General features: G+C 39.5%; 1 protein-coding gene and 1 long non-coding RNA gene across 5 annotated transcripts; one reads left to right on the forward strand and one right to left on the reverse strand.

Moving 5' to 3' along the window:
• On the reverse strand, nucleotides 1-23,408 carry ALG14 (ALG14 UDP-N-acetylglucosaminyltransferase subunit). 2 transcript variants are annotated; one of them, XM_063345270.1, is made up of 4 exons: nucleotides 23,279-23,408; nucleotides 20,858-21,009; nucleotides 15,875-15,997; nucleotides 1-384 (listed from the first exon to the last, which is right to left on the reverse strand). In XM_063345270.1, exons 1-4 carry the CDS (start codon nucleotides 23,397-23,399, stop codon nucleotides 154-156), a joined length of 627 nt encoding a protein of 208 aa, XP_063201340.1. In that variant the 5' UTR covers nucleotides 23,400-23,408; the 3' UTR covers nucleotides 1-153. The 2 variants fall into 2 exon arrangements, with proteins under 2 accessions (XP_063201340.1, XP_063201341.1); XM_063345271.1 differs by lacking the exon at nucleotides 23,279-23,408 and adding an exon at nucleotides 21,181-21,309.
• LOC134520201 (uncharacterized) lies at nucleotides 408-20,851 on the forward strand. 3 transcript variants are annotated; one of them, XR_010072374.1, is made up of 4 exons: nucleotides 408-4,298; nucleotides 4,805-5,012; nucleotides 5,332-5,506; nucleotides 19,416-20,851. It is a non-coding gene; the product is annotated as an uncharacterized LOC134520201 (long non-coding RNA). The 3 variants fall into 3 exon arrangements; XR_010072373.1 differs by lacking the exon at nucleotides 19,416-20,851 and adding an exon at nucleotides 7,403-7,662; XR_010072372.1 differs by lacking the exon at nucleotides 19,416-20,851 and having other exon boundaries at nucleotides 5,236-5,374.
• Nucleotides 23,409-23,431: the final 23 nt, after the last annotated feature.

Below are 23,431 nucleotides of genomic sequence, written 5' to 3' on the forward strand. Positions count from 1 at the left end.
TACTTAAAAATAGAGATATCTTTATTATTGTCTCCTTTTCCAGTACCAGCCTAATTTCTTAACAGGAACCCTTGAAAATAAATTGCTGCATGAATGCATTTCTTCATTGAGGAGCTTGCAGAGTTTATTTTAGGTAAAGCCTGTCTTCTGTTGTTACACTATTCGACCAAGATATACTGACTTGGGATATTTTTCCTTTAGTTCAGGCCACTGAACGATGAAGTAATCTGAAAAGTAGTAAAGAATCTTTCCAGACAGGGATAAAGTTTCCACGCGGCAGATGCTCTCTACATACACAATGATCGCTCTCTTTATTCCTAGAAGCCCAAGAAGAAGAGCAGATACACAGACAGGAACACATGTTCCTGGTCCGTTGCACAGTATCTAAAAGAGATGAAACATTTTGCAAAAGTAAACCATGAGTTTTTTCATACAGTAAAGAATTAAAAGCATGTATATTCACACAACATGACATTTACAAAAAAAAATATTTCCAAAGATACTTTAAAAAAACAGAAGAGGCAGGTGAATATAAAAAAAAAGGGGGTAGGGGGAATGGGGCAAACAAGAGACATTATTTCAAAGTAGCTGCCAAAAAAGATCATCTTTCTTTACACGTCAAGGAGAAGGAAAGGAGCTCTGACACGGCACCGTTACTTTCTATGAAGGAAGCAGAATTCCTTGACTCGTGTGTGTACAACTAAAACAGCTTCCACTCTCAGTCACAGCTTTGCATTGTATCAATCATGAGATTTGTGCACAGATTAAGGCATAATAAGGCCAAAGAAGTTTAATTAGGATTACTAAACCTGGGATCCAGTTATAAACCTCTTGAACTTTGGCTTAAGTCAGCAAAACACTTAAGAGTTCAGCAAAAATTCAGCTGCTGAATTAGGACCTTCATCAGACTCGACTAGCTGATATGCATGACTGGAATTTTTTTTTTCTTTTAATAAACACTAGTACATAGAAAAAAGCAGACAGAAGGAAGGTGTTTTGGTAACTACGTGTCATTTCCTTGCAGCAGAGGATCTCAAATTCCCTTATAAATGATAACAGTAAAAGAAAGTGGTCTTTCAATTTCAGACACTGATAAACTGAAAACCAGATTGCTTAACACTAAAAGATTTAAAGCAGGGCATACAAGGCATTCTGCCTAGGCATCAAAATTGATTTCAGGCAAGGAATTTCTTACTAAATTTAACTACTACCATGTAATCGGCACTTTTCTGTGCAGCTGGGGGTTACATGGAAATAAAGAGTTCTTTTATAAAATCATGGCCCTATATCCTACGAACTCACATTTTTTTGTTCCAAGTTCACCAGCTTGTGAAAGATACTATATTGGTGGGGGAAGAAAAAAAAATAATCCGAGTTTCTGTTTCAGGGCTGTAGCAAACATTTGAGAATGTTTCCTTCCCTGCTTCATGTCCAGATCCCATTGACAAACTGTCTCACAGCACCTTGCCTCAGGTAAAAGCAGCAGCAGCTTTGGTGCTCCTGAGGTCCAGGCTCTCTCTCCTGTACTGTCCTTTGCCTTTAAGATGGCCCCAGCAATCTAGCTTGGAGATGTGATGACCATAATGCAGTGTTTTCTTACTAGAATTAACAGAATGTGATACCGTACGCAAAATTATTCTGATTTTATTGTTGATCTTAAATGTACTATTTATTCATGCAAGACTTGCCGACATTTTCTGAAGGTCCCTTACAATCAACACGCTTTATACTGTTTTAATCTTGAAATTTTAGGGTATCAACAGCCACAAATACTTGTATAAGACAATTGCAACAGTGTAATTCTTTTACATTAGCAATTATACAGCTAAGAAGTAAAAAGGACAAACACACCAACGCTGCATACTGTATTTTTTTAAAACACAGTAATATATTATGGTTTCAAACCTCCTCCTCAACTGGATTTCAAGTACGGGACGGATTTCATACTGGGACTTTAAAAGCTACTCTACAATCTGCTGAGAATGAAAATCTGGTTTTTATACATTTGGCTTGGCAAAGAAGGACATACACCAACCACAGGCACCGCCTTTTAGCATTTCAAAGAAATCCTTCCACACCTGTGAACTGAACCATGCATTTTGCCCTATTTCTTGTCAAGTTGGATCAATTTGCACTGATGTTGATTCTGCTACTGGTACATGGCTACTGATATCTAAATTTAAAGCATGTTTAGATATCTCTATTTGTAATAACATTTGTTACGGTAGTATAAACATAGGCATAGGAAACAACCTGGAGTGTTCTCCTGCCTTTGCAGGCAGACCCCACCAGCGTCGCTGCTACAGAATCTGCTCTGTTTCAGACAAGTGTGTGAGAAGCACCAGAACAGTCCAAAAAATTATTTACCACTTTTTCTTGTGAGTTGAATATTCAGTCTGACTGCTGATTTCAGATTAAAAATCCGTCTTTAAGCGGACAGATAAAAATGTGCGCTACTGCTAAACAGGAACTCCACCTTCCCTTTCCTTGAGCAGAGCTCCCTGGAGTACAAGCATTGTCTCATCTTCATGGCTCCCCAAGCCCTTTTTCTGTCGCACTCCCCTGTTCTTCCCTTGGTGTCTTCCATTTCGACGTTTCTCTGTACTGGACCCAGCCCTCTGAGATGTCTCCCACGCGCCCTCTCTTCCCTGGTTTTCTTTGTGATCTCCGGTATTCGTCTCCCTCTGCATCCCTATTCCCATGTGTCCTTCCACCTGTTGTCCTCCTGGACTCGTACTGCCTCAGCACTCTTTCAGTGCCTCAGCAGCCTCCAGCTGCTATGAGAGCTCAACCCAGTTGGCTAAAGCAAGGAGAGAGTTTCACATCGGTCCCTTACTTTCCACATTCTGACACAAAAAAACCCCCGATCACAGATATGATTAAGGTCAGGTAGACATCCCAATATTCTCCTGAGTTGAGAATGGTAGAACAGGTATAAAAAGCTGGATTATTACAATCATGGTCTTTATCAAGCCACTGTGCCATACGCTTCAACTTACTTCTCCCCTTCATTAAACTTGGCTAGCAACTCTAGTCTTTTTGGTATTTGGTATTCTTGTGTCTAGATGCACACACAAAGGTAAATGCTAGAATGAATTCCAAACTAACTGTACTCACAAAAGATCACGTAATGAAATAATAGTAAATAGGTCTATTTATGAATCTATATGTAGCTCTAAAGATCACACTGAGTTGCTGTTAATACTTTGCTGAGGTGCAAAGCAATAATCAAAATTAAAATAATAAAAAAATAGCTTTACTATATTCAGGTTTTGATATAATGCATTCATTATACCTTCTACCGACCATTTATAACTTGTAAGCTGCTTCTCAGATGCCCTTTGATTCATGGAAAAGCACTTGCATGTGGGAAAAAGGATCAGGAAAATTATGGACAAGTCATCTCTAAAAAAACCATGATCTGTTCCTAACTCATGTCCTCTGCTCTTTCCCCTTCCACACTTCCTGGCTCAAACAAGACAAAGCAGATGTGGCTCTATAGGATCTCTGTATGCAAAACGCCCATAAAATACTCCCACTATAGATGTTTCTATTCTAACATCCTTGGGTTTAGGAATTATCCCCTGAAAGAGATTCTGGTATAAACCTGCTGAAGCCAACAGACAAACAGATCCCTATCTGAATTTGGGGCTGTGATCTATAAGTCAGAACCATTAATCATCCTTCCTGATCATTAAAAATTAACCTTAACTTAACCTTCAGTGCGTGTCTAGAGACATGTCGTACCTAGAACTGGTGCAGTTGCTCACGTGTTGGAGTGGCAATTCCCCTCCAAAAATCTGGTCTGACCAGTCCTACTTACTCCCTCTCACACTGTCAGCAAGAAGGGAGACCAGCCTTCCTGCTGCTTGGAATCCAACATCATACACTCATCCAGGAATACGGGGGAAACTTCTGAGAAAACAAGTATGCAGGTTATAAAGAAGAGGAACCGTTGTGGAATCTGCAAGCTAGAAATGCTGCTGTTCAGCTCCTGCCAGTATATGAACTTTTTGATGGTGGAAAGGAACTGAATCATCTACAGCCTTCCTTAAACATGTAAGAGAAGGTGAGCTGTCCTACTAGTGAATTTCAAAACACCGTTCAAAAGTAAATTTTGGAGAATGATTGATGTCTTCCACCTTGAAAAGACCAAGGCTTTTGTTTCCCCCCTCCAGCAGAATACAAGTATTTCTCAGGGAATCCAGTGGCACTCATTAGCGTGCTGCGGAGAAGCAGCAGGTATCTTTTGCGCAAGAAAGGACCAGGGCCTCTACAAGGTCAACTGGCTGTTAAGGGTAAGTGTTTCCCAATATCTATTTACTTTAGCTACAAGGTTGCCTGTAGAATATTTGCATTGCACGCCTGTCTCTGAAGTTCTCTAGTTTGTTTGGTTCAGCCTTCCTCACTGTGGCAGCAGAAAGGGGGAAAGAAGGGGCCAAAGACAATTTTTCTGTCACCCTTGTGACCTCTCGAGCTGCAACTGCCCAAGGACTTTCTCGGTCACCGGGCTATCCGACTTTGCTGCCGACTAGCTGTATGATCCAGCTAACTGTTAAATTGGCTCACTGGCTGCCTGGCTTCACAGCTAGGCCTATAAACCCTACATACTAAAATCCTCTACCAATTCAATGTAACCAGGCTTTTAAACAGTGCGATGAACTAATCAAGCTGTATATCAATGGAGGTGTAAAACTAAAGGATAAGAATACAATGTTTATACTTAGCAACTCTCTCTATAAATCTAATTTCCTGTTAATCACTTTTATATAAAAATGGACTAGTTCTTGGCTTTCTGTTTCAGATATTTTCTACAGCTGTTGAAAGAAAACAAGCTAAGCCAGCAGTCTGGCACTCTGGGAACACTGGCACATAGCACCACTGCTGATAAAAGCTGCTTTGGAGTTGGTGAATGCAGCACTGTAGCAGAGTGACATTTACCAGCTAAAACACTGAAAGCATAGCTCACAGTTTCACTGGGATTAAATGTCAAGCTGCTGGTTAAAACAAAAGTGAGTAAAGCAGAAAACTTGCAGTTTTTCTCATAAATACGTAAACACACCTTTGCCGTGTATCTTTAATGAGCAAGTATTTGAGTACTGCTTGTGTTCCCACATCACAACAATCAAAGGGAGGACAACATAAGTCTCCCTAAGCTTAGCAGAAAACTAATGTGAGATTTGCTTTGCACAAGAAACTGTCAACACCTGCTGTTCTCCTTAACGATTTTCACAGAGATTGGCCTTTGCCACCTGGACAAGAGCAGAAAAACTGCCCAGCTTTTTGGGGCCAGGCAGGCTGATGGTGTGGGAATGTTGACTGTTGCTGCAGGGTGATGTGCACATGTGAGCTGAAGACTGTGCTGCTCCTCAGCGCTGGGGCTGCCTCCTGGAGTATATTTAGGACATCACTCAAGCCTCCTTAGTCCTGATAATGCTGCCTTCCCCGCAGTGTTAAACAACTGAAGATATAGACGGTGCTGATAAAGATCTACTAAGAGGCAAAGGTAAGTGGAGTGATACAAAACCGACCCAAGCAGGGTTAATTGCATGATCTTTGTATTTGCGTAAATAAACAGACCTACTTTTTTTAACAATGTGGAAAAAAACCCCCAATAATTAAGCATTTTCTGCTTCTCAGAAAGAGGTGTGGGCCTACAAGCAGTAATTGATTAATTATTTTATTTTGTTTGTGGTTTTGCTGGCCTGCTAAAACTCAGTTTTTCAATGACTATTTAACACTTGGGATCAAAAAGTAAGTGTTCAGCCTGTTAAGATTTGAAAGCCCAGAAGATATCTCTGAGGTTTGTCAGAAAAGCCAAGGAAATTTGAATAGCTGTTCCTGATATTTTAAGGAAGGTAAAGGAAAAGGAAAGGGGATAAAAAAAAAGAAGCATGGAAGAGAGAGGAAGTAGGGAAACCAATCTGAATTACAATTGAAAAGAAGTTGGTACAGTGGAAAAAAGGAGTTTTAAAACATGACTGTACTGCTGTACTCTCATAGAAGAGACTTAAGAAAAAAGCTTGCCTGTTGCAAATAAGGCTTTGTTTAAAAACAAAAAAAACAAAACCCAAACAAATCTGTTAAATTCTCCTATCAAGAAAAAGGAGGAGCATAAACCAAGCTCACTCAGCTCAGGTCTATGGATATGACAAAACTCCTCAGCCAAAGGTATTTTCTGCAGAAAGTTGTTTGATTTGGACCAAGTTTGACAAGTTTCCACCTTGCTGGGCAAAGTGAATTCTGGCCTTGGAATGAGTTTTCAAAGGTCAGCAAGGAAATGTATCAATTGGAGAAAGCAGCTAAAGGGCTTGCAATCTGTGCATTATATGTTTTGATTTTCATCACGTGTTCTTAGTTGATGTCAGACACCCAAATGCTTTGTTGTTGGTAGCTGGACTTGCATAACAAAAAGAAAAGAAGTGCCATAGCAAATTACAATACATACATAGAAACATCACAAAAATGAGCTTTAAGAAATTCTAGAAACAATGGCAGACAAAAATAATAAACCTTTCACAAAGGTAGCAGAAGTAACAATAAACACAATTAAATGACATACAGTTACAGAAAACTAACGGGGCACAAGACGCTATCTTGACACAAGGAAAGCCTCCTTCATGGAAGTGCAAATCTGACTGTAAAATAACCTGAAGGATCTTTCAGAAACAAGGGAAATGGAGCAGAGAATGATTGCAGTGACAGGGAAACTGAACAGTCACATTTAGTGAAAGCTGAGTAGAGGACCTTGGACACTGAAAGGAAAACCAAAAGAAAAATCATAACAACATACTCATTTTTATGTCAGGGCTAGTTTTGGATTTCTGTACTCATCAGGTAGGAGGTAGGGGTTTTGGCATTTCGGGATTTTATTGCCTTTTATGATTTGGGAGCGTAAGGGCAAATTTTTTGTTTTGCTGGGGGAAGGTTGGTTGTTTCTGTGGCTCAAGAAGAGAGAATCTGCAATGAATTAACTTGTATTCTGCTATGTAAATTACAGCATCTCATGAGCTCATCAGCTCCTGTTTGCTTTTAGTATTATCTTACTCTTCTGAAAACTTCCCATTAATGCCCTGTAAGGTGAAGTATCCAGCTGAACACTTTTTTCCCATCACCTACAGAAGTACTGAGTGCTACCCACAAAGGCAGCCCTAATCTGGCTTCTCCGTCTCAGCTGTTCCCATTTCCTGCCCCGTGATTCCCAAGGACCTGGTGCAGCTGAATGCTTGGTGTATCCCGAACAGCCCCTGAGTCTGTGGGAAATAAACTGCAAGCCTTGCACCCCCTGCAGTTGTAGGACCAGCTCTCTTAATATTGGAGATGCCTTAACTATAAAATTAGACTAACAAAAGCATCAGCGAACAAATACCCCAAATTTTAACTGTAAATATATTTACCTTAGGAGCTCATGACTAAGATGCAAGCCCGGAGAGTCAAGAAACCAGGGCTGTACTCACAGTTCCGCGGTGGACTTGCCACTGGATTTGGGGCACAGTGCTTACTTTCTCAAATGTCAGTATTTTCTACTTTAAGACCAGGAAAACAATAATTTACTCCTCACAGAGGATGCATCAACATTCTTGTATATCCTTCTCAGTGAAGATCTCCAGGTATGGAGAGTATTGTTTTTATTAGCATGCATTTTGACTCAGTAGCGTACTCTGAGAATAAGATAAAATGTATGTGCTAAAACATATATGCTATTTTCTTTTAAATAGAATTGTTGGGGTTTTTTTAATATGTTCAGACATAGCAGGCCATATCCATTAAGAATCAATTTCTGCTAGTAACTTTCATGGCAACTTAAGCCTGCATGGCAAACAGAGAAAAATAGTTTTTTTATAATAAATAAATAAATGAGTAACTCTAAAAGGTTTCAAGAGATGCATTGTTCATCTACATGGAGGTAATGCAGTTATGATAGAAATAAGATCCCTTCTAGGGAATATAAATCTATTTGGTAATCAGAAAAACAAGAGAAATCTGAGAATTTAAGACAGAAAGGGATTTGTCTTTAGCCGAAATACTTAAGCATGTGAGAGGGAGTGTCCTTGTTAAATCTTTTGCTGGTCTAGCTCTTTAGCATGTCTAAAAATTCAAGTTTTAAACCTCGAGGAAAACTAGCTTAGAATTTTAAATATTTTTTTTTAAGGTTTAAAAAAAAAAAAAAGCAGGAACCTTTTCCAACAATTCCTTATTATTGCTATTGGTGGGGAGAAAGAAGATTTTCAGGTTCTGTTTGAACAATATAAAGGTCATTAAACTACCTACTGGCTTATTCTTTTTGAATAATGAAGATCTTATCCAGTTCACTTCCCTCCACAACCGGTGCATAAAACCAGCTAAAACTTCAGACCCTATTCACTGTTTGAACTTACCTGCAGAATGCAGGCTAGGACAAAAAAAATCTAGACGCGTAGTCTGATGTAAATCAGGCAATTAAGGTAGAATTGAATTATACCTGGGTAACCTTTCATCTTCTACTGCCTAAATCCCTTGAATCATCAGAGGTGCAAAAGGATAGTTATAGTGTTCTTTAGCAACAGGTTGTGTTCAGGCTGGTGAGCAGCTTGTAGCATTGCCATGCAAAACTTTCTAGTTAACTTCTTGTACCTTGTTGGTATGGTTCCTGTTGTTATTATCATACAATACACACAGTAGGTGAGGTGCTCTTCAAAACAAGCAGGGACATGTGTGGTCCTACAGGCAGATTACCTAACTAGAATAAATAAGATCAGCAAATGCCAGAATGGGTAAGAGAGAAGTGGAAGAGCAAGGGCTTAAATTAGCACACTGTGCAGTTGGGTTTCTGATGTGCACTACTTTTTTTTTTCCTTTTTTTTCTGAATATTACTTTCATCATAGAATGAAATATATTGGGAAGCATCACCAACTCCCTTGTTTCTGCAGCTCTCACTTTATGAAAGCTTGAGGAGAGAGAGACAAAAATCCTAACTAGTGGATTTTTCTATGGGAGAAAAGGAGAGGTTCCACAAAACCACCAGGAACTAGATTTAACAACAGGATTTAATTGTAACAGCACTAGAGCATTGTCAGTTTTGCCTTCTAGGCATTTAGTGACTCCACCCGCCCCGAGTTACCAGCCCAGTGTCCTCAGGGGCAAGAGACAAGGGAAGGGGCCTAGCTGATGTGATGTGGATCAGCATCCACATGCAAAGTAGCGAGGGAAGCTCCTAGTTTCTGAATCTCAGCAGAGCTCAGGAGTTGGGCTATGCGTGTGGCTATTTGACACTGTAAAGACTTAAACAGCTCAGGTCTGTTTCTGGGTATGCCTAGAGGCTTTACTGATGAAAAGAAAGATAACTGGGGTCATTAAGAGTCTCAGAAGTCAGGCAACAGATTAGTGAGGAAAGTTCGAGAATCTAGATTTGGATGCATAAAGAAACATGCAAGTTTGTCTTTCTTTTTTTTTTTTTTGATGATGCTAACCTTAGGCACTGTCCCTTTTTTTTTAACTGTCCCCTTTTTAATTTAACTGTCCCTTTATTTCAGGTGAAAGGTGGCAGGTCTGTCATTGGGATTAAAAGATCTTTCAAGTGGTAGTTTCCATGTTTCCATCCATCTGTATGATGCTTCTGAAGGTATGTGGAAGCAGAATGGGACATGTGAGCTCAGCAGACTCCCCAGCCTAGCTGCCAAATGTGAAATGAGCAACATAGAACCAATCAGTTGAAAATAATAATAAATGACAGGTATGAAAGTGGAACTAATGCTCAAGTTTGTTGGAATGTTAGTGTTGGTTATCAAAACATTAAGTTAACACCCAGACTGTTGGTGGGACCAAACAAACATCATGATCTTTGTCAGAAGTTTGTGTCAAGAAATAGTGGTACCAGTGAGTCTTGTGAGAAACTGTGGGAGATGGATAGAAGGTTGGTCAAAAAAGAACAAGATTACCAAGGCAGATGCAGGCTGGAGAATAAAATAACTCCCTACCTATATTTCCACAGAGTGGGCATGTGGTTTATTGCTGCCGGTAAATTAGTAGGAAGCAAAGGAAATTTGACTTTGTGTGTAGATGAAAAAGTCATAAAACAATTCAGTAAAAGGCTTTTGCCAAGTAAATGAAATGGCAGTTACCGAACTACATCTGTAGCTACAAACACTAGGTAATAGCTGTCTTTCAGCAAGCTGCAGTTGTTCTCAGTGTCACCTAGGTTGAGTCTGAACCTGATTAAAGTCTCTTGGTCAGAGCACCGTGAGAAATACCATCTAACCTTTTAAAGCCTATTTAAAAATAAGGGCTTATGTCATCTCCTGATAACAGAAAGTACTGCTTATTATAGTAGCCTGCTCCTACTCAAAAGGAAAGGAGAAATTAAATCTGAAGACTGTTAACTATAATCATGCATATTACTAACAGTAGCCTAAAATGAGTCTTTAATTGCAAATCTCAATGTGTCTTTCATTAGTCAAGCATTCATTTAACTAGAACTTGAAAGTGTTATTTTAGGCTAGACAAAACTGATATTTTATATGTATATAAACATCTTTGAGACTACTGCCTAATCACTGCAGTTGGTATAGCAAGAATCTGCATCAATACCTGCCTGAAATGTCTTCACAATGCAAAACCTAGAGGTGTTAGCAATCTGTATTTGCATACCAGTGGCCCAGTTCAGTGGTCAGATTTAGCGAGACTGTTTACTTGAAACCATGCGTTATAACAAACGTGGAAGCGTGACCAGGGTGTTTATTAGGTTTATAATGAACCTGATGGCTGATGAGTTAAGAGCAATCAGTCTTTAGTTTAAACTCTGCTTAAATCTAAGCTAAGATCTCAGTTCATCTTTACCGCTACTTGTATCATCCCTCTGAAATGTAGTGTCTACAGGCACATCTAACTGGCAGTCACAGAAAGAGCAGAGCTACAACCTGGCTTTAAACTCACTGATTTGAATAGCTTTAGAGGTTTTTCTGTGCTCAGCAGAGTAATTCTACATTGAGGCTGCAGGGTAGCTGTACACAGCACACAAGGTAGACAAGGGGTGACTAAGACTCTCATCTTCATTAACATTGAGAAGTTAAACACAAATTTGGATGGTTTAACCTTGTTTTGTTTTTAGTACTACACAGTTTGTATCACTGATGGTCTTAATCCGATGTTCTTTCTCTTTCCTGTTTTGATCCTAGAAGAACAATAGTAGATCAGACATACTGTAAAATCAATCTGATCCAAAAGAATTATAAATAGCAGGGAAAGATTCAGTGCACAAAAGAATGCACCAGATAGTCTTAATACTGCATTATACAAAGTTCGCTTGTTATGAAGTGAATAGAGAAAAAATGCCACCACCCAGATTTTGTAGCTTTCCACAAAATTCAAATAAGAACCGTGATTTAAGGGACAATAACTTATTATTTGTCATAGTCATTTGTTAAAGTGCTATGAACTTAAGACATTTTGGGCAGGGCACAAAGACTGGAAAATCTTAGCTAAATGAAATAATGATCTCCTTTCATATAGCTTACTGTGTGAACGCTTCTGTAACAACTCTAGAAGTTTGTTGTGAATTTAACCAGTTGGGGGACCAGGCGAGTGTGATGGGATATGCAGTCATAAAAGAACTGGTGGACTCCTAGAAGCATAATCAGCTGTGTGGGTTTCATGCTTCTAGAAAGAAGTTTAAAAAGGAGAGAGCCATTCAGCTGACAGCTGGCGGGGAGGGCGACAGCAGAGCTTGCTGTACTTGCTGTGCAAATGTAAACTTCTTACTACAGACTTCCCACGGGAAGGAGGCCCTAATGTGGAACGACTGCTGCCTTTGCCTGATTTAACCCAGGCTTTTCCAAACAGCAGTGATCTGAAAATACCTGTTTATCCCAGACTGTAGAACTCTGAGGCAGTTGGAACTGCTGAGAAGTGGCCTCAGAAAAGGAGAAAAAAAAAAAAAAGTCTGGTCCTAAGGGTCCAAGATACACAATCCAGTAATGAATGGAGCTTTACACACCATTTCTGCATATTTCTAGGTGAAATTTAATTACATTAACGGAGTGCAAATCACTGACCTGATTACATAGCCCACCTATGGCTGAAAACAAGGACTGGATGCAATCTCTCTACAGCTTTTTGCTGCGTGGTGCATGCATATCCTTTGTTTTCAGTTTGAATCTCAGGTAAACCAGAATGACTGGAATACTCATGACCCAGCCAAAGGGCTAGATCACCTAAAGACCTGGTTTCAGGGTTGGCAAATCGGCCTAGAGACAAGGACAATAGTTCTGTAAGCAGCAAGAGAACTTAAGGCTGGTTTCCTCTGAACTTGTACCTACTAACTGACTCAAGCATATTATAGGAAAGCTGTAACATTAGTTTATTCCTTCTTGGACATCAAATAAATCTATGTAGAATTCATTAATTTTCTCTGTCTTTGGGAAAAATCTCTGTGCAGCTTGTCTAATTTTCTATAACTGTCTAAGAAGGATTTGCATCCTTCCCCAGATGGTCAATCTTCTAACATCTTATACTGGTTTTATGTTTCTTCTCATCCTTTCTCTCAATGAAGGCAATAAAAGTCTCTCTTCTATGACTAGCTGCCTGTTTTCATGGTAGGAATTTGCAGTCTTTGAGGCCATGACTGCATATTAAATCTGGCTGCAACCGATGAATGGTTTTAAAAGCTTTTCTGGGGGCAGGAAGGTGTAGGCAGAGTGTTCTAGCACAAGCCTTGCTTTCCTGGAATTTTAGGCCTCTGCACAGGAAGCCTATCCAAGGTTGGCATGTTGTAAAAACAGCCCAGCATAGATGCGCCCGCAAAACACTCTGACACCTATATTTCTATAATTCTTGGCTACAGGAACACAAAGCTGATCATCACTTCTGACATCTTAATTTTGTTACGTGGTTTAATATCCCTAAAGGGACTTAACTTTGCAGAGCACAGATGTCCGTAACTCAGAAACGGGCCTCTTGAAGATGATCTCAAACTGAACAACTAAGCTAACTTTTACATTTCTTAAACCCTCTGGGGGCCCATTTCAAGTGTGGGTCAAGTCCTGCAAGACAGCAAAGGTCTCCTGGAAGCTGTTCAGTTCTTTCTGAACTTACTATCTTGAAGAAGGGTTAGATGGAACTGCTTTCTCATGCAAAGTAAACTAAGAAGCTTTGCCAGAAGATCGGTGTGAGATACAAAGAGGACACAGTGCTCATGTAAATAAGCACATATAAAATAACTCCTGTGCAGCTAGGTTTGCCGTTTCCCCTTTACAGCTATTTTGGCTCCACAGATATGCTAGTTAGGCCCGCCTAAGCCTATCTGCTCCAAATCTTGCTTTTGTGCACCTACCGGTGCTCCCTTCAGGCTCCCTTTGCAGTACTTCTCTTGTCCTGCATTCCTTGAAAACTGCAGCTGCAACATTTCTGCTTTTCTCTAGCTTTTGGGTGTCTGGAGAAGTCTTCAGTCATTCCTTCAAACATGCACACACTTCTGACAAGCCTAAAAGCAAGTTGTAAGGATTTGGGGATCACTCAAACGTACAAATGACTTGAAAGCATTTAAAAGTTGTCTCTCCCTCCTGCAGTTAAACAAAAACAGTTGGCTTGACTGAAAATGGACAGTACCCCTAAGCTCCACTGTTTAAAAAGATGAAGGTCTCAGCATGATGTAATACTGTGCTTGTTTCTAAACTCGGGTGTTGATTTCCATGCCAAAAGTTATAGATGAGTCCTGTAAATGCTAGCATTTGTCCCACCCTTTCTAGCTCTTTAAACTACTAAGCATTACATTCTCCCAAGAGTAGGGGTAGCTGTAGCTTACCACAAGCATTTTATTCTACAGGCAATTTAATTTTACCAGTTGCTTCACATACCACACAGAATCTTTTCATTGGCAATGTGAGGCATTTTAATCCCCAAATCACTCTCCTTTGACATGTGTTTTAGAAACCTTACAGCTCTCTGATTTATTGTATTTTACAGAATTCTTAAACTAAGATACACATACAAATAGTAGTAGTATGCAAGCAGCTTTCAAGTGGTATAAGATTCAGCATAACACCAGAGAGGCTTCTGCCAGTGGCAGTACCAGCTGCTTTTGTGGTTGATGATGGTACACCTGGCCAAAAAATAATCGGTAACACCTTCCCCTCCAGCCCTTCTCTAATCATGGATAACAACTCTTCAGACAGCATTTTGAGATGGTCTTTCCCTTAAATGCTACGAAGGGCTTAGAGGCCTTGCTAAAATGTATTCTTAATTTTACAAGGACAAGTGTTTTTCAAATGCATTAGGCTTTTAACAGGTTATCACAATTTATCAACTCCAACATTGTTTCTAATAATTCTACGTGTAAATCCCACTGTCACTTTAAATTCCTGCTGTAAACAGAGAAACCATGTAATTAGATTAGTGACTTCCTGCTCGATGATGTGTCCTGTTGGTGCTTTTGGTCATATATTAAGATACACACTGAGATTTTCCCGTCAATTTCTTTTGCAATAGTAAGTTAAAAAAAATATCTACATTAAATGAAACCATCAGTGTAGCAAAGTGACTCCTAAATATTTGTTACTCACTGTTGCTGTAAGATGTCTGGTTCATGTAAACATCCCTTTACTATTTGTACCCCCAAATTAAAATCACTGTAAAAAGAACAGTATGCCATCTCCTCCTCCCTCACAACTTTGTCTCCAGTTTTCAGAATGGGCTTGAAAAACAAGAACTGCAAAAAGCTACTTCTGTTGTTCTGCACACTAAGCTGCTCTGAAAACTCCAGCAAGCAAGTAGCTTTTGATCTGATAGGAACTGACGAGTACTACTGAAGCCAATGAGATCAAATTATTCACAGCATCTTCTCAAAATATTCAAAACTTCACAAATACATATGAGCCTCTTTAGAATTAGCTGTACAGTTCATAGTGAGGGCTAGAAAATGTCTGCTTAGAAACACCCTCTGTGGGTGTATATATGCTGCTGCTAAATTATGAAAAATATAACTGCACAAGTTTTTACAGGTTTCATTAAAATATTTTAAAACCCATAAAATATTAATTTGAAATTTTGCTAGAATAATGCTTTTTTTTAAAAAACCTCAAGTTTGGATAACTGACTCCTTAAGATGACAACTCTAGCAAAAATCCAGCTTTAATCTAAATTTCTCTTAAGGATCTCCAGGACTTAAACCTGGGAGTCCAATGCACTACCTTTTGAGTCTTGCATTAACGCAGAACTTCATTGATCGGCTGTCTCTATTTTAGTTCTGTAACCTGACAACCCTGAATGCTTCTGATTTGATTAAGTGTTGTAATTAAGATGAGAGTGCGGTTTTGTGAACAGCTTGGTAAAGTTACTAAAGTGCTGAGGAGCGGTGATGTTTTTTGTCATTAGATGAAATAATTAATGTCAGTCACCCAAAGGCTAAATAAATATGCATGTAGCTGAAAAGTCCATGTAAGCAGAAGAACTGAATCTGTATATATTTCTGCTGGTCTGAACCTGCCTGTTCCAGACTGGTCATACCATTTCAGGAGCAAGACCAGCCAACAGGAAAACCAGGCTTTCAGGCACACTTTGTGTTGTTGCAATCCTGAGGAGATGTTATCAAGAACCTGCAACCTTGTTTGTGCTAGTTCTACCAGCGTTAACGAGGGAGTGACAGGCTCTCTGATATTACCTGCAAACTTTGAGAGGGAAAACTGGTATTTTCTACTCTAATTCACCAGCAGTGCAACCCGTTCTCTCTTTCTTGGTGTTTTGCTGATATATCTCTTTCAGCTTTAATTTAACATTCAAAAATACTTTTCCTGTGAACTGTAAGCATACATATGAGATACAGTCTGTAATGTTTTGATATTCCAAATGCTTTTATGATGCACATTAGCAAGTTCTCAATAAATTAAAATTTACTTTACCTACCAAATCTGGTTTCAGTTTGTAGGTCAAAGGAAGGGAGTAAAGCATGGAGTACAGGGTCGTTACCACAGAGGAGGTCCAAGATTGTCTAACCTCACGGCTTCTGGGAATGCGATCAAGGGTGAACTGCAAGAGAGGATGATAAGCTGAATTGTTATTTTTTCTAAGAATGTTGTTTCTCTTTCTATAGAGTTATTAGATCTGTCTGTGCCAACTTTTTAAAAATTTTTTTTAAAATCTAGTTTTGAAATGTTTGGGTAGGAAGCCTTTTCTTAGATGCCTTATTCAGTGTCGTGCCTAGTACTCTTGGCAATCAAGTAAAATGAAATCCTAGGACTCTGTATCTATTTTTTTTAATCTCTTCTAATGCTACTTTAAAATATTTCTAAGTTGATAAACAACTCGTCTGGAGCAGCTTCACCCGCAGTCTGTTAACGTAGTGCCCCACCTCGTGGTCACCGAGGCTCAAGTCTAGGTCCGATCAGATACAACCCAAACACCGCGACTCTTCTGTCTCTTGCCTGCTCAAATTCTTCGTGGATTCACACTTGAGAAAATGTAACAGGTTTTCTCAGTTAACGTCCGGTGCGTACTATTAAAAATGTAACAGCAAATATCGCTATCCTTTAAAGGAGTACTCAGTGAGTGTTCAAAATATGTTCAAGATGCATATTCAAAATGCAAAATATTTGCATAAAGAAGCAGGAAAGAACATCTAATCATTAAATAAAAATTAAGTTTAAGAAATAATTTCCTTTGTTCTAGGAAAAAGTAGAAATTACTCAGTCTGTGTAAAAGGTATCAAATTAATAAAACTCAGATGTTTTCTGCTTGTCTCAGAACACTGTAAGCAGTTAGCAGTAGTTAGGCTTCCTGCACTCTTCACAGATGGCTTTTACCACGACGTAAAGCAACTAAAGCTAAGAACTATTGCTACATCAGAAGGCAGTCCCCATGACAATGAAATTTTCACTGTTTAAATGAAAGACATATAATGGCTGAAGTGCACTGTTTATTGGCATTGGTACTGTTTAGATCTGGACAATGGCCACTATCTCGCTTCATATGGGACACCAGATCATTACTGCTCTGGCAGAACTCATATTGGGAGTGAGAGACTCTAAATATCGTTTAAAATACTGTAAATTGCCCAGTTACTTCATATATACCATTGCTAATTGTCATGGCTTAGCCCTTGTGATTTGTGACAAGGAAATATTATATTGCCAATAGCTACAGTAAATACAAACTACAAATCATTCTTGAATAGCAATAACTGGTTTTTTTGTGAATATGTAAGATAGAAAAAATAAAAAACCCAACCCAGGTATAAATGCAGAATATGAAGTTAATTTTCATGACTGAAATTATCCTATTTCATTGTGATAAGATTCTTTAATTGTGGTGATGGCTAGCAGGCATTAACAGATGTTAGGAACTGGTTGTTTTATGTTTTATTTGCAGGTGTTGAAACACTGATTGCATTAGTCTGACAACAGAATATGGAAAAATAAACATGCCCCCTGCTCCCCATTCAGCAGGATCCTTGTTATCACTGCCTCTCTATCTTAAAGCTTTGGAAGAGATCAGGTGATAAAAAGAAATGCTGTAAGTGGAGTTTAGACCCTTGCATAGTATTCAGTCCCGCAAGAAATATGCGTAAGGTAGTTTTAGGCAGATTGGGTTTCAGTGGAACTATTCAGGATGCTCCCTTCTCTGTAAGAATGGTGTTAAACAGCATTTGCCAAAAAACTGTATGTGATTTTCTTCATCATAAAAACCCTATTTCAGCAAAACTTGGTATCAAAGTAGAAATTTACTTGTAGAATTCAAGTAAAGATCAAACTGATTTTACCTGCGCTCTTCAAAAAACATGCTTGAAATTTTGCACATCAAGGTCTATGTCATATGTTAGGACTTCAGCCCACATATCAACCAGCACTTAAATATTAAACTGAGAAACAAAACCAGATTTTTGTTTGTTTGTTTTTTTAAAAGCCACTGCCAGATGCTTCTACAATCCTAGCCTCTCATCTGATGGAGTACCATTAGTATTCCAGACAAAGGTAGCTCCTGCATCTTTTGCTGGAAAGCTGCCTAGTATGTCTGATGTTAGAAACAAATTGCTCCCCTATCTTCTATGGTGTCATATTGTTGCATTTATTTTTTCTTACAACTTTAGTGAAATCAGAAACCTTTTTTGTTATTTGAAGACAAATGTTCCAAACTGGCAACTCTGTAATGGTTCGCTGGGTATCGAAATTTCAAAACCAGTGATGTAGTCCTTTACCCAGTTAATATTGTTGTTTTGCAAGCATGCAAGGAAAAGTAAGTGGAAAATTGCCACTGCTGTGAATTATTATAATATGCTCAACTGAATATACTGCAATGCTTGCGAAGAAACTGCATTTAGGTAATTCTTTTTCCTGCTGAGGAACAAGATTTCTTAGCATATCATCTCTTATGAAACGTAAAATGGAAAAGAACATGCGGTCAGACGAGCATTATGTAAAGGTTAGTTGCTCATCTCAGACATGACAAATGGGGGGGGTGTAAGATCCAGTGAAGAATTCCTGTTCTTCAGTCAACAAATCTAAGCTCTCTTTCTGCTGCTAGAATAGGTAGGCAGGAGTTGAAGCGGGTTCTCTAGGCTGAGAGCAGAAGGTTCCCTGAGTAACAGCTCTGGGGGCATCCATGTAGAATAGTTGTGGTTACAGGCTGGGGGTAACAGAGAAGAGAGGGGCAAGCAGGACCAGAGACTTTTCATAGGAAGCATTTTGGATTTTTTTTTTTTCCAAGAGACTTAGTGGGTAGAGGTCAGCATTTTACTTCTTGTAAGCAAGATGCTCATTCTGGCTTCCTTTCCTTCTCCCTGAATACTGAAGCTTTTAGAACTGGGCTAGACCACAGATCAAAAAGAGAAATTGATTATATTTGTGGTTTTTTACATCAGAATTTGTTAAATATGTACACTGATTTTTCTCTTAGGTCATTGTTGTAAACGGTCTTCTGTCCAGTCCTTAGTTCTGGAAAAATTTACTTCCTTGACAAGATGAGGGAGGGAATGACCATGGGTTGAAACATTCAGACTTTTTGCTTTTGTTTATTCAAAGCTGGAAGAAGCTACTAACGCATGATTTTTAAATGCTTGATGATCTCCAGCATCCCCGGTGACAAAACACATACTATGTGAAAGAACACTCTGAAAGTTAGCAAATATATGTTATAGGCATGTGACCTTTACTTTCTAAAATTTATCTTCCATTTTCACTCTAAATATTTTTGCTCAGTGGAAAAAGAATGACCACAGGAAAATGAGCATCTGTTATCCAGACAGCAAACTCAGATGCAGCCAAAAATGTTCCTCTGGCTTTCAATGTTGAAGGAAAATATAACTACATGATCTGTTAGCAGTTGGAGAGGGTACGAAAGGGAAGCTGCTTAGCAAAAATAAGTGAACTAGTGGAAAACTGCACAATCCTTTAATATTCAAAATATGTATTTTTAAGAAACTTATTAATTAAGGATTGGACATTTTTTTCAGATAAGTGAGCACGACCGTGTGGATGACTAATTACCAAACAAGATTTCTATGAACGGGAAATACTTCTGGTCACTTTACTAAACTTTCATCCTTGGTGCACAATGAGAGAAGAGACTGCCACGTTCAATTTCAAACTAAGTCATCCCCACTTGATTCAGCAGCTTGCGGTGGGCAAGGAACCTTTGTCTTCCAAAGCAAAAGCAGGGTAAGCAAACTTAAAGATGTTAGTCCTAAGTGAGCCTGTTGCTCACCTTAGCAGCAGTTTCTTTACATTAAAAGGGTTTATTCTGATAATCATTGGTACCGAGTCCTGCAACCTGTTGTCCCAGTAGCGCTGCTGAAGACAACAGAAATGTCAGAAGTGCACCATATGAAATCAATACCACCTGAATAATTAATTTACTCTGTGTTGTGCTACTTGCTCAGAAGGACTAAGATTTTTGTAGTCAGAACATTCATTTCCATTGTACTTTTTCCAATTTCTAAACAAAAAAATAGAATCTTTCTACTCATTTCACTGGACATCAGATAACACAGATAAATCACCAGGCTCATACTGCTGTCTGTTAATCATACAGCAAACTAGCTCAAAGCAAGCAAACATCTGATAAAAAAGATAAACAAGATATGTCATGATTTTTTCATGATTTTTAGGAGTTCAGCATTTGCTCAGGTCATCAACCAGAAAACTCGCTGACATTAAGAGGTATTGCATACTTTTAAAATGTGTAACTAATGCTTAATTTTAAAATCCAACCAAAACACAGTCTGGAAACACACAAAAATAATACAATTTCAACTAAGGTTTTCTTAGATAAAACATTTTTGGACATTATTTCTTTCCAAGAAATACATTATGTCACTGAGCAAAATGCCAAAGTAAAAAATTAAAGAGAAAAACCCCCACCATTTTTCTGCCACAGTATTTTTATAGCTACAAATAACACTTCAATGGCTAGCTGGTTTACAGAATTAGGAAAGATTTATTTTCAGCATGCTTTTCTTGAGCAAGAGATAGCCTTCTTTGTACAGTAACTTTGAGTACGATTATGTTCCCTCATTGCTTTAAATAGGCTAACATGTCAACAGAAGGTAAAGACCACTTTAAGAGAAAGTAAAGAATGTGGTAGTGAAAACTGGTAGCAAGAATGGCATTTGCTATTTTTACTTTGGTATACTTAGGTATATTTACTTTGAATTTTCAGTGTCTCTCTAATACAGCACTAATCAATAGTGTTTATTTAGTTCACTTTTAGAAACATTAAATCTAAAGAACAGCACCTTTAGCTGAACTTTAGTGCAAGCAATTATCAATACCTAGAAAACCAAAAGCACCTGCTGATCTTAAAAATACCCTTTTAAAGAATCACTTTCAAATTGCCTTGAATTAGAATGTCATGTTAAGATAATTTTATCTTACAAGAGCATATTTAACAAGTTACCTTGGAATTGGAGAATGTTTCAGCCCTTTTTTGTTCAAAAGCACGTATTTTAGCTTCACTCATTTTATCTGAGTCTGCAAAAATATAATGTATGGGAGAGTATGACTCTGACAAACAGCTAAGTAACCTCAGGATTTCTGTTGTGTGCCCACCTGTAAAAACACAATAAACTGCAGTTAGTATATGAAAAATGTTGTAATTCTCAATTTTTTCAACTGTATCGGTCACTTTTCCTTTTAAAACTTATTGGTACGACTATTATCAGTGATACTCTTCTGATAGCAGAGGATTCAATTAAAGGATGGTTGAGACTGTTTAAATACCATGAAGACGATTCAGCTCCCACCGAAGCCATATTGATGGAAGCTTTTCAGTTAAATGGGATTGAACCAGGATCACACAGAAGTACATTAGTGTTTAACATCCTGTACATGATGCAGAAACAACTGGGCAAAGAATCATAGAATAGTTTGGGTTGGAAGGAACCTTTAAAGGTCATCTAAGTCCAACTCCCCTGCAATGAGCAGGGACATTTTCAACCAGATCAGGTTTCTCAGAGCCCTGTCCAAGCTGGCCTTGAATGTTTCCAGGAATGGGGCATCTACCACCTGGCTGAGAGCAGCTCTCCCACTGACCCTACCAAGTGTTCAGTCCTACGACCTGCAAGAGCAGGGGCTGCAGTATCCCAGCTCACAATACTGAAATCAAGCAGACAGCAATTTCACCCTGCAGCTATGCCAGTGTAAAAGCCGAGTGCTCACAGAAGAAATGGTCCAGCGCCAGCCAAGTGCTTTAACCAGTGCCCTTGAACGGGTGTTGACAACCTTCTAACTGCAAGGTCACTTTGTTCAGGTAGCTAAGTTGGCACTAAACTGGACAGAAGGGGAGGGTGTACTTATTGTGTTTTTGGGGAGCAGGGTTAATTTTTTTTGTCAGTTGTGTTTGCTGAACCAGAGCTACAGGAACACCTGTAACAGTGGAAGAGGAGAGAGGAAAGATTTTCTGCATAAGTAAAGTGGAGCCAGCTCACATTTTATCGGTTGGGCTGGATGGGCCTAACATCAAACTGCACCCATAAGTATGTGCATAAGCATTTACTGGATGTGTTACTTTTTACTCAGCTGGAAGCTGTAGACCAAACCAGTAAACCAAATGCATTCCTACTACCCCCTGCTGCGCAGTATCAATAGCCTCCTAGGAGACCTTTGCTATACAAGTCAAGCACACTTAGGTGGCAAACAACTGACAAGCAGTGAGAGCTATGCTGCTGCATTACATACGAGAGTTTGCCACCTTTCCATAGAATTTCATGCAGTATTTTTCAAATGCTGCAAATGTTCAAATTTTTCAAATTTTTTGGAGGGATTGTCCTCATGAGCAATGGTTTGTCAAAGCTTTCACAAATTTTAATGCAATCATCTGAATATTCACAGAAAAGCAGGAGATTCCTACTTCAAAAACGTCTCAGAGAACAGGCTTGAACATTATATCAGTCTTAACTGACTTATGAATTATTTCACCGGCCAAGCTTATGTACAGTGAATGTATTTTTTTAATATGTACAAACCAGATTCCAAAGGAGCAAAGGAAAACAAGCACATTTCCAGACCTGCTGGAAGTAAAGATGACCTGAAAAATTCTAAAACTGCCAGTAAAACTCAGATTGCAGAAAGATCCTGGGATTATTGCTCAATTAGTCGGTGCAAAAAAACCACAGGGATACTGAGGTGATGAAATCAAAGCCTGTCTGGATTTGTCAACTGCAGATCTTCAAGGTAGTCTAATTCTGGGGGGGCAGATGTGTGTGTGTCCTTAGTGTGGGGTGGCACATGTGGACAACGGCACTGCCTCCAACAGACCCATGTGAGACCTTTGTAAATAAACCACAGAAACACCATTTGGGTAAAATTATTACGAAATGGCATGTATGTAAGGGGTGTACCAATCTTTGGAAGGCCTTGCCCTGAATCGCCATCAATAATTTTCTGTCAGAAGACCAAGCAGCTGCACAGCTCTGTCCTGCAACAGTTTTAGTCAGTATATTCGTTAAGGATTCTGGCGACATGCATGTGCTGTCTGAGGGAAAGGTTCAGAAACCATAGCGTCAGACATAAATAAGGTTGAAATGCCCCAAATAAAGATGAAGCTTAACACTACTCAAATCAAGAAGGCAAAATCCCAAAGACAGGCGGCGGCCTCCAGGGCGGGGCCCAGGAACCGCCGTGCGCAGGCACGGCGGCGGCGGGCCTCCCCTCGGCCCGTTACTCCCGCGACTACAACTCCCGGCATGCACCAGGGTACGACGGCGACCACTGCGCCGGCCCTCGCTGCGCGCTGCATGCCGGGAGCTGTAGTTCCCGGAGGCCGCCACCGGCGCTCTGCGGAAGCAATCTGCTCCCGCGGGCGCCAACCCCTACTCACCGGACCCGGCCACCACCAGGAGCCTGAGGGGAGGTGTCCGCCGGCCGCGGCGCCTTCTCGCCAGGAACGCCAAGGGGACGAGCAGTAAGGGGAGGAGAAGGAGGAGGGTGACAAGCTCCATGGCGCGGCCGGAGCCGTCCCGCCGCCCCGTGC

This window comes from Chroicocephalus ridibundus, chromosome 8 (assembly GCF_963924245.1).
Source record: "Chroicocephalus ridibundus chromosome 8, bChrRid1.1, whole genome shotgun sequence".
In the NCBI taxonomy this organism is placed as follows: Eukaryota; Metazoa; Chordata; class Aves; order Charadriiformes; family Laridae; genus Chroicocephalus; species Chroicocephalus ridibundus.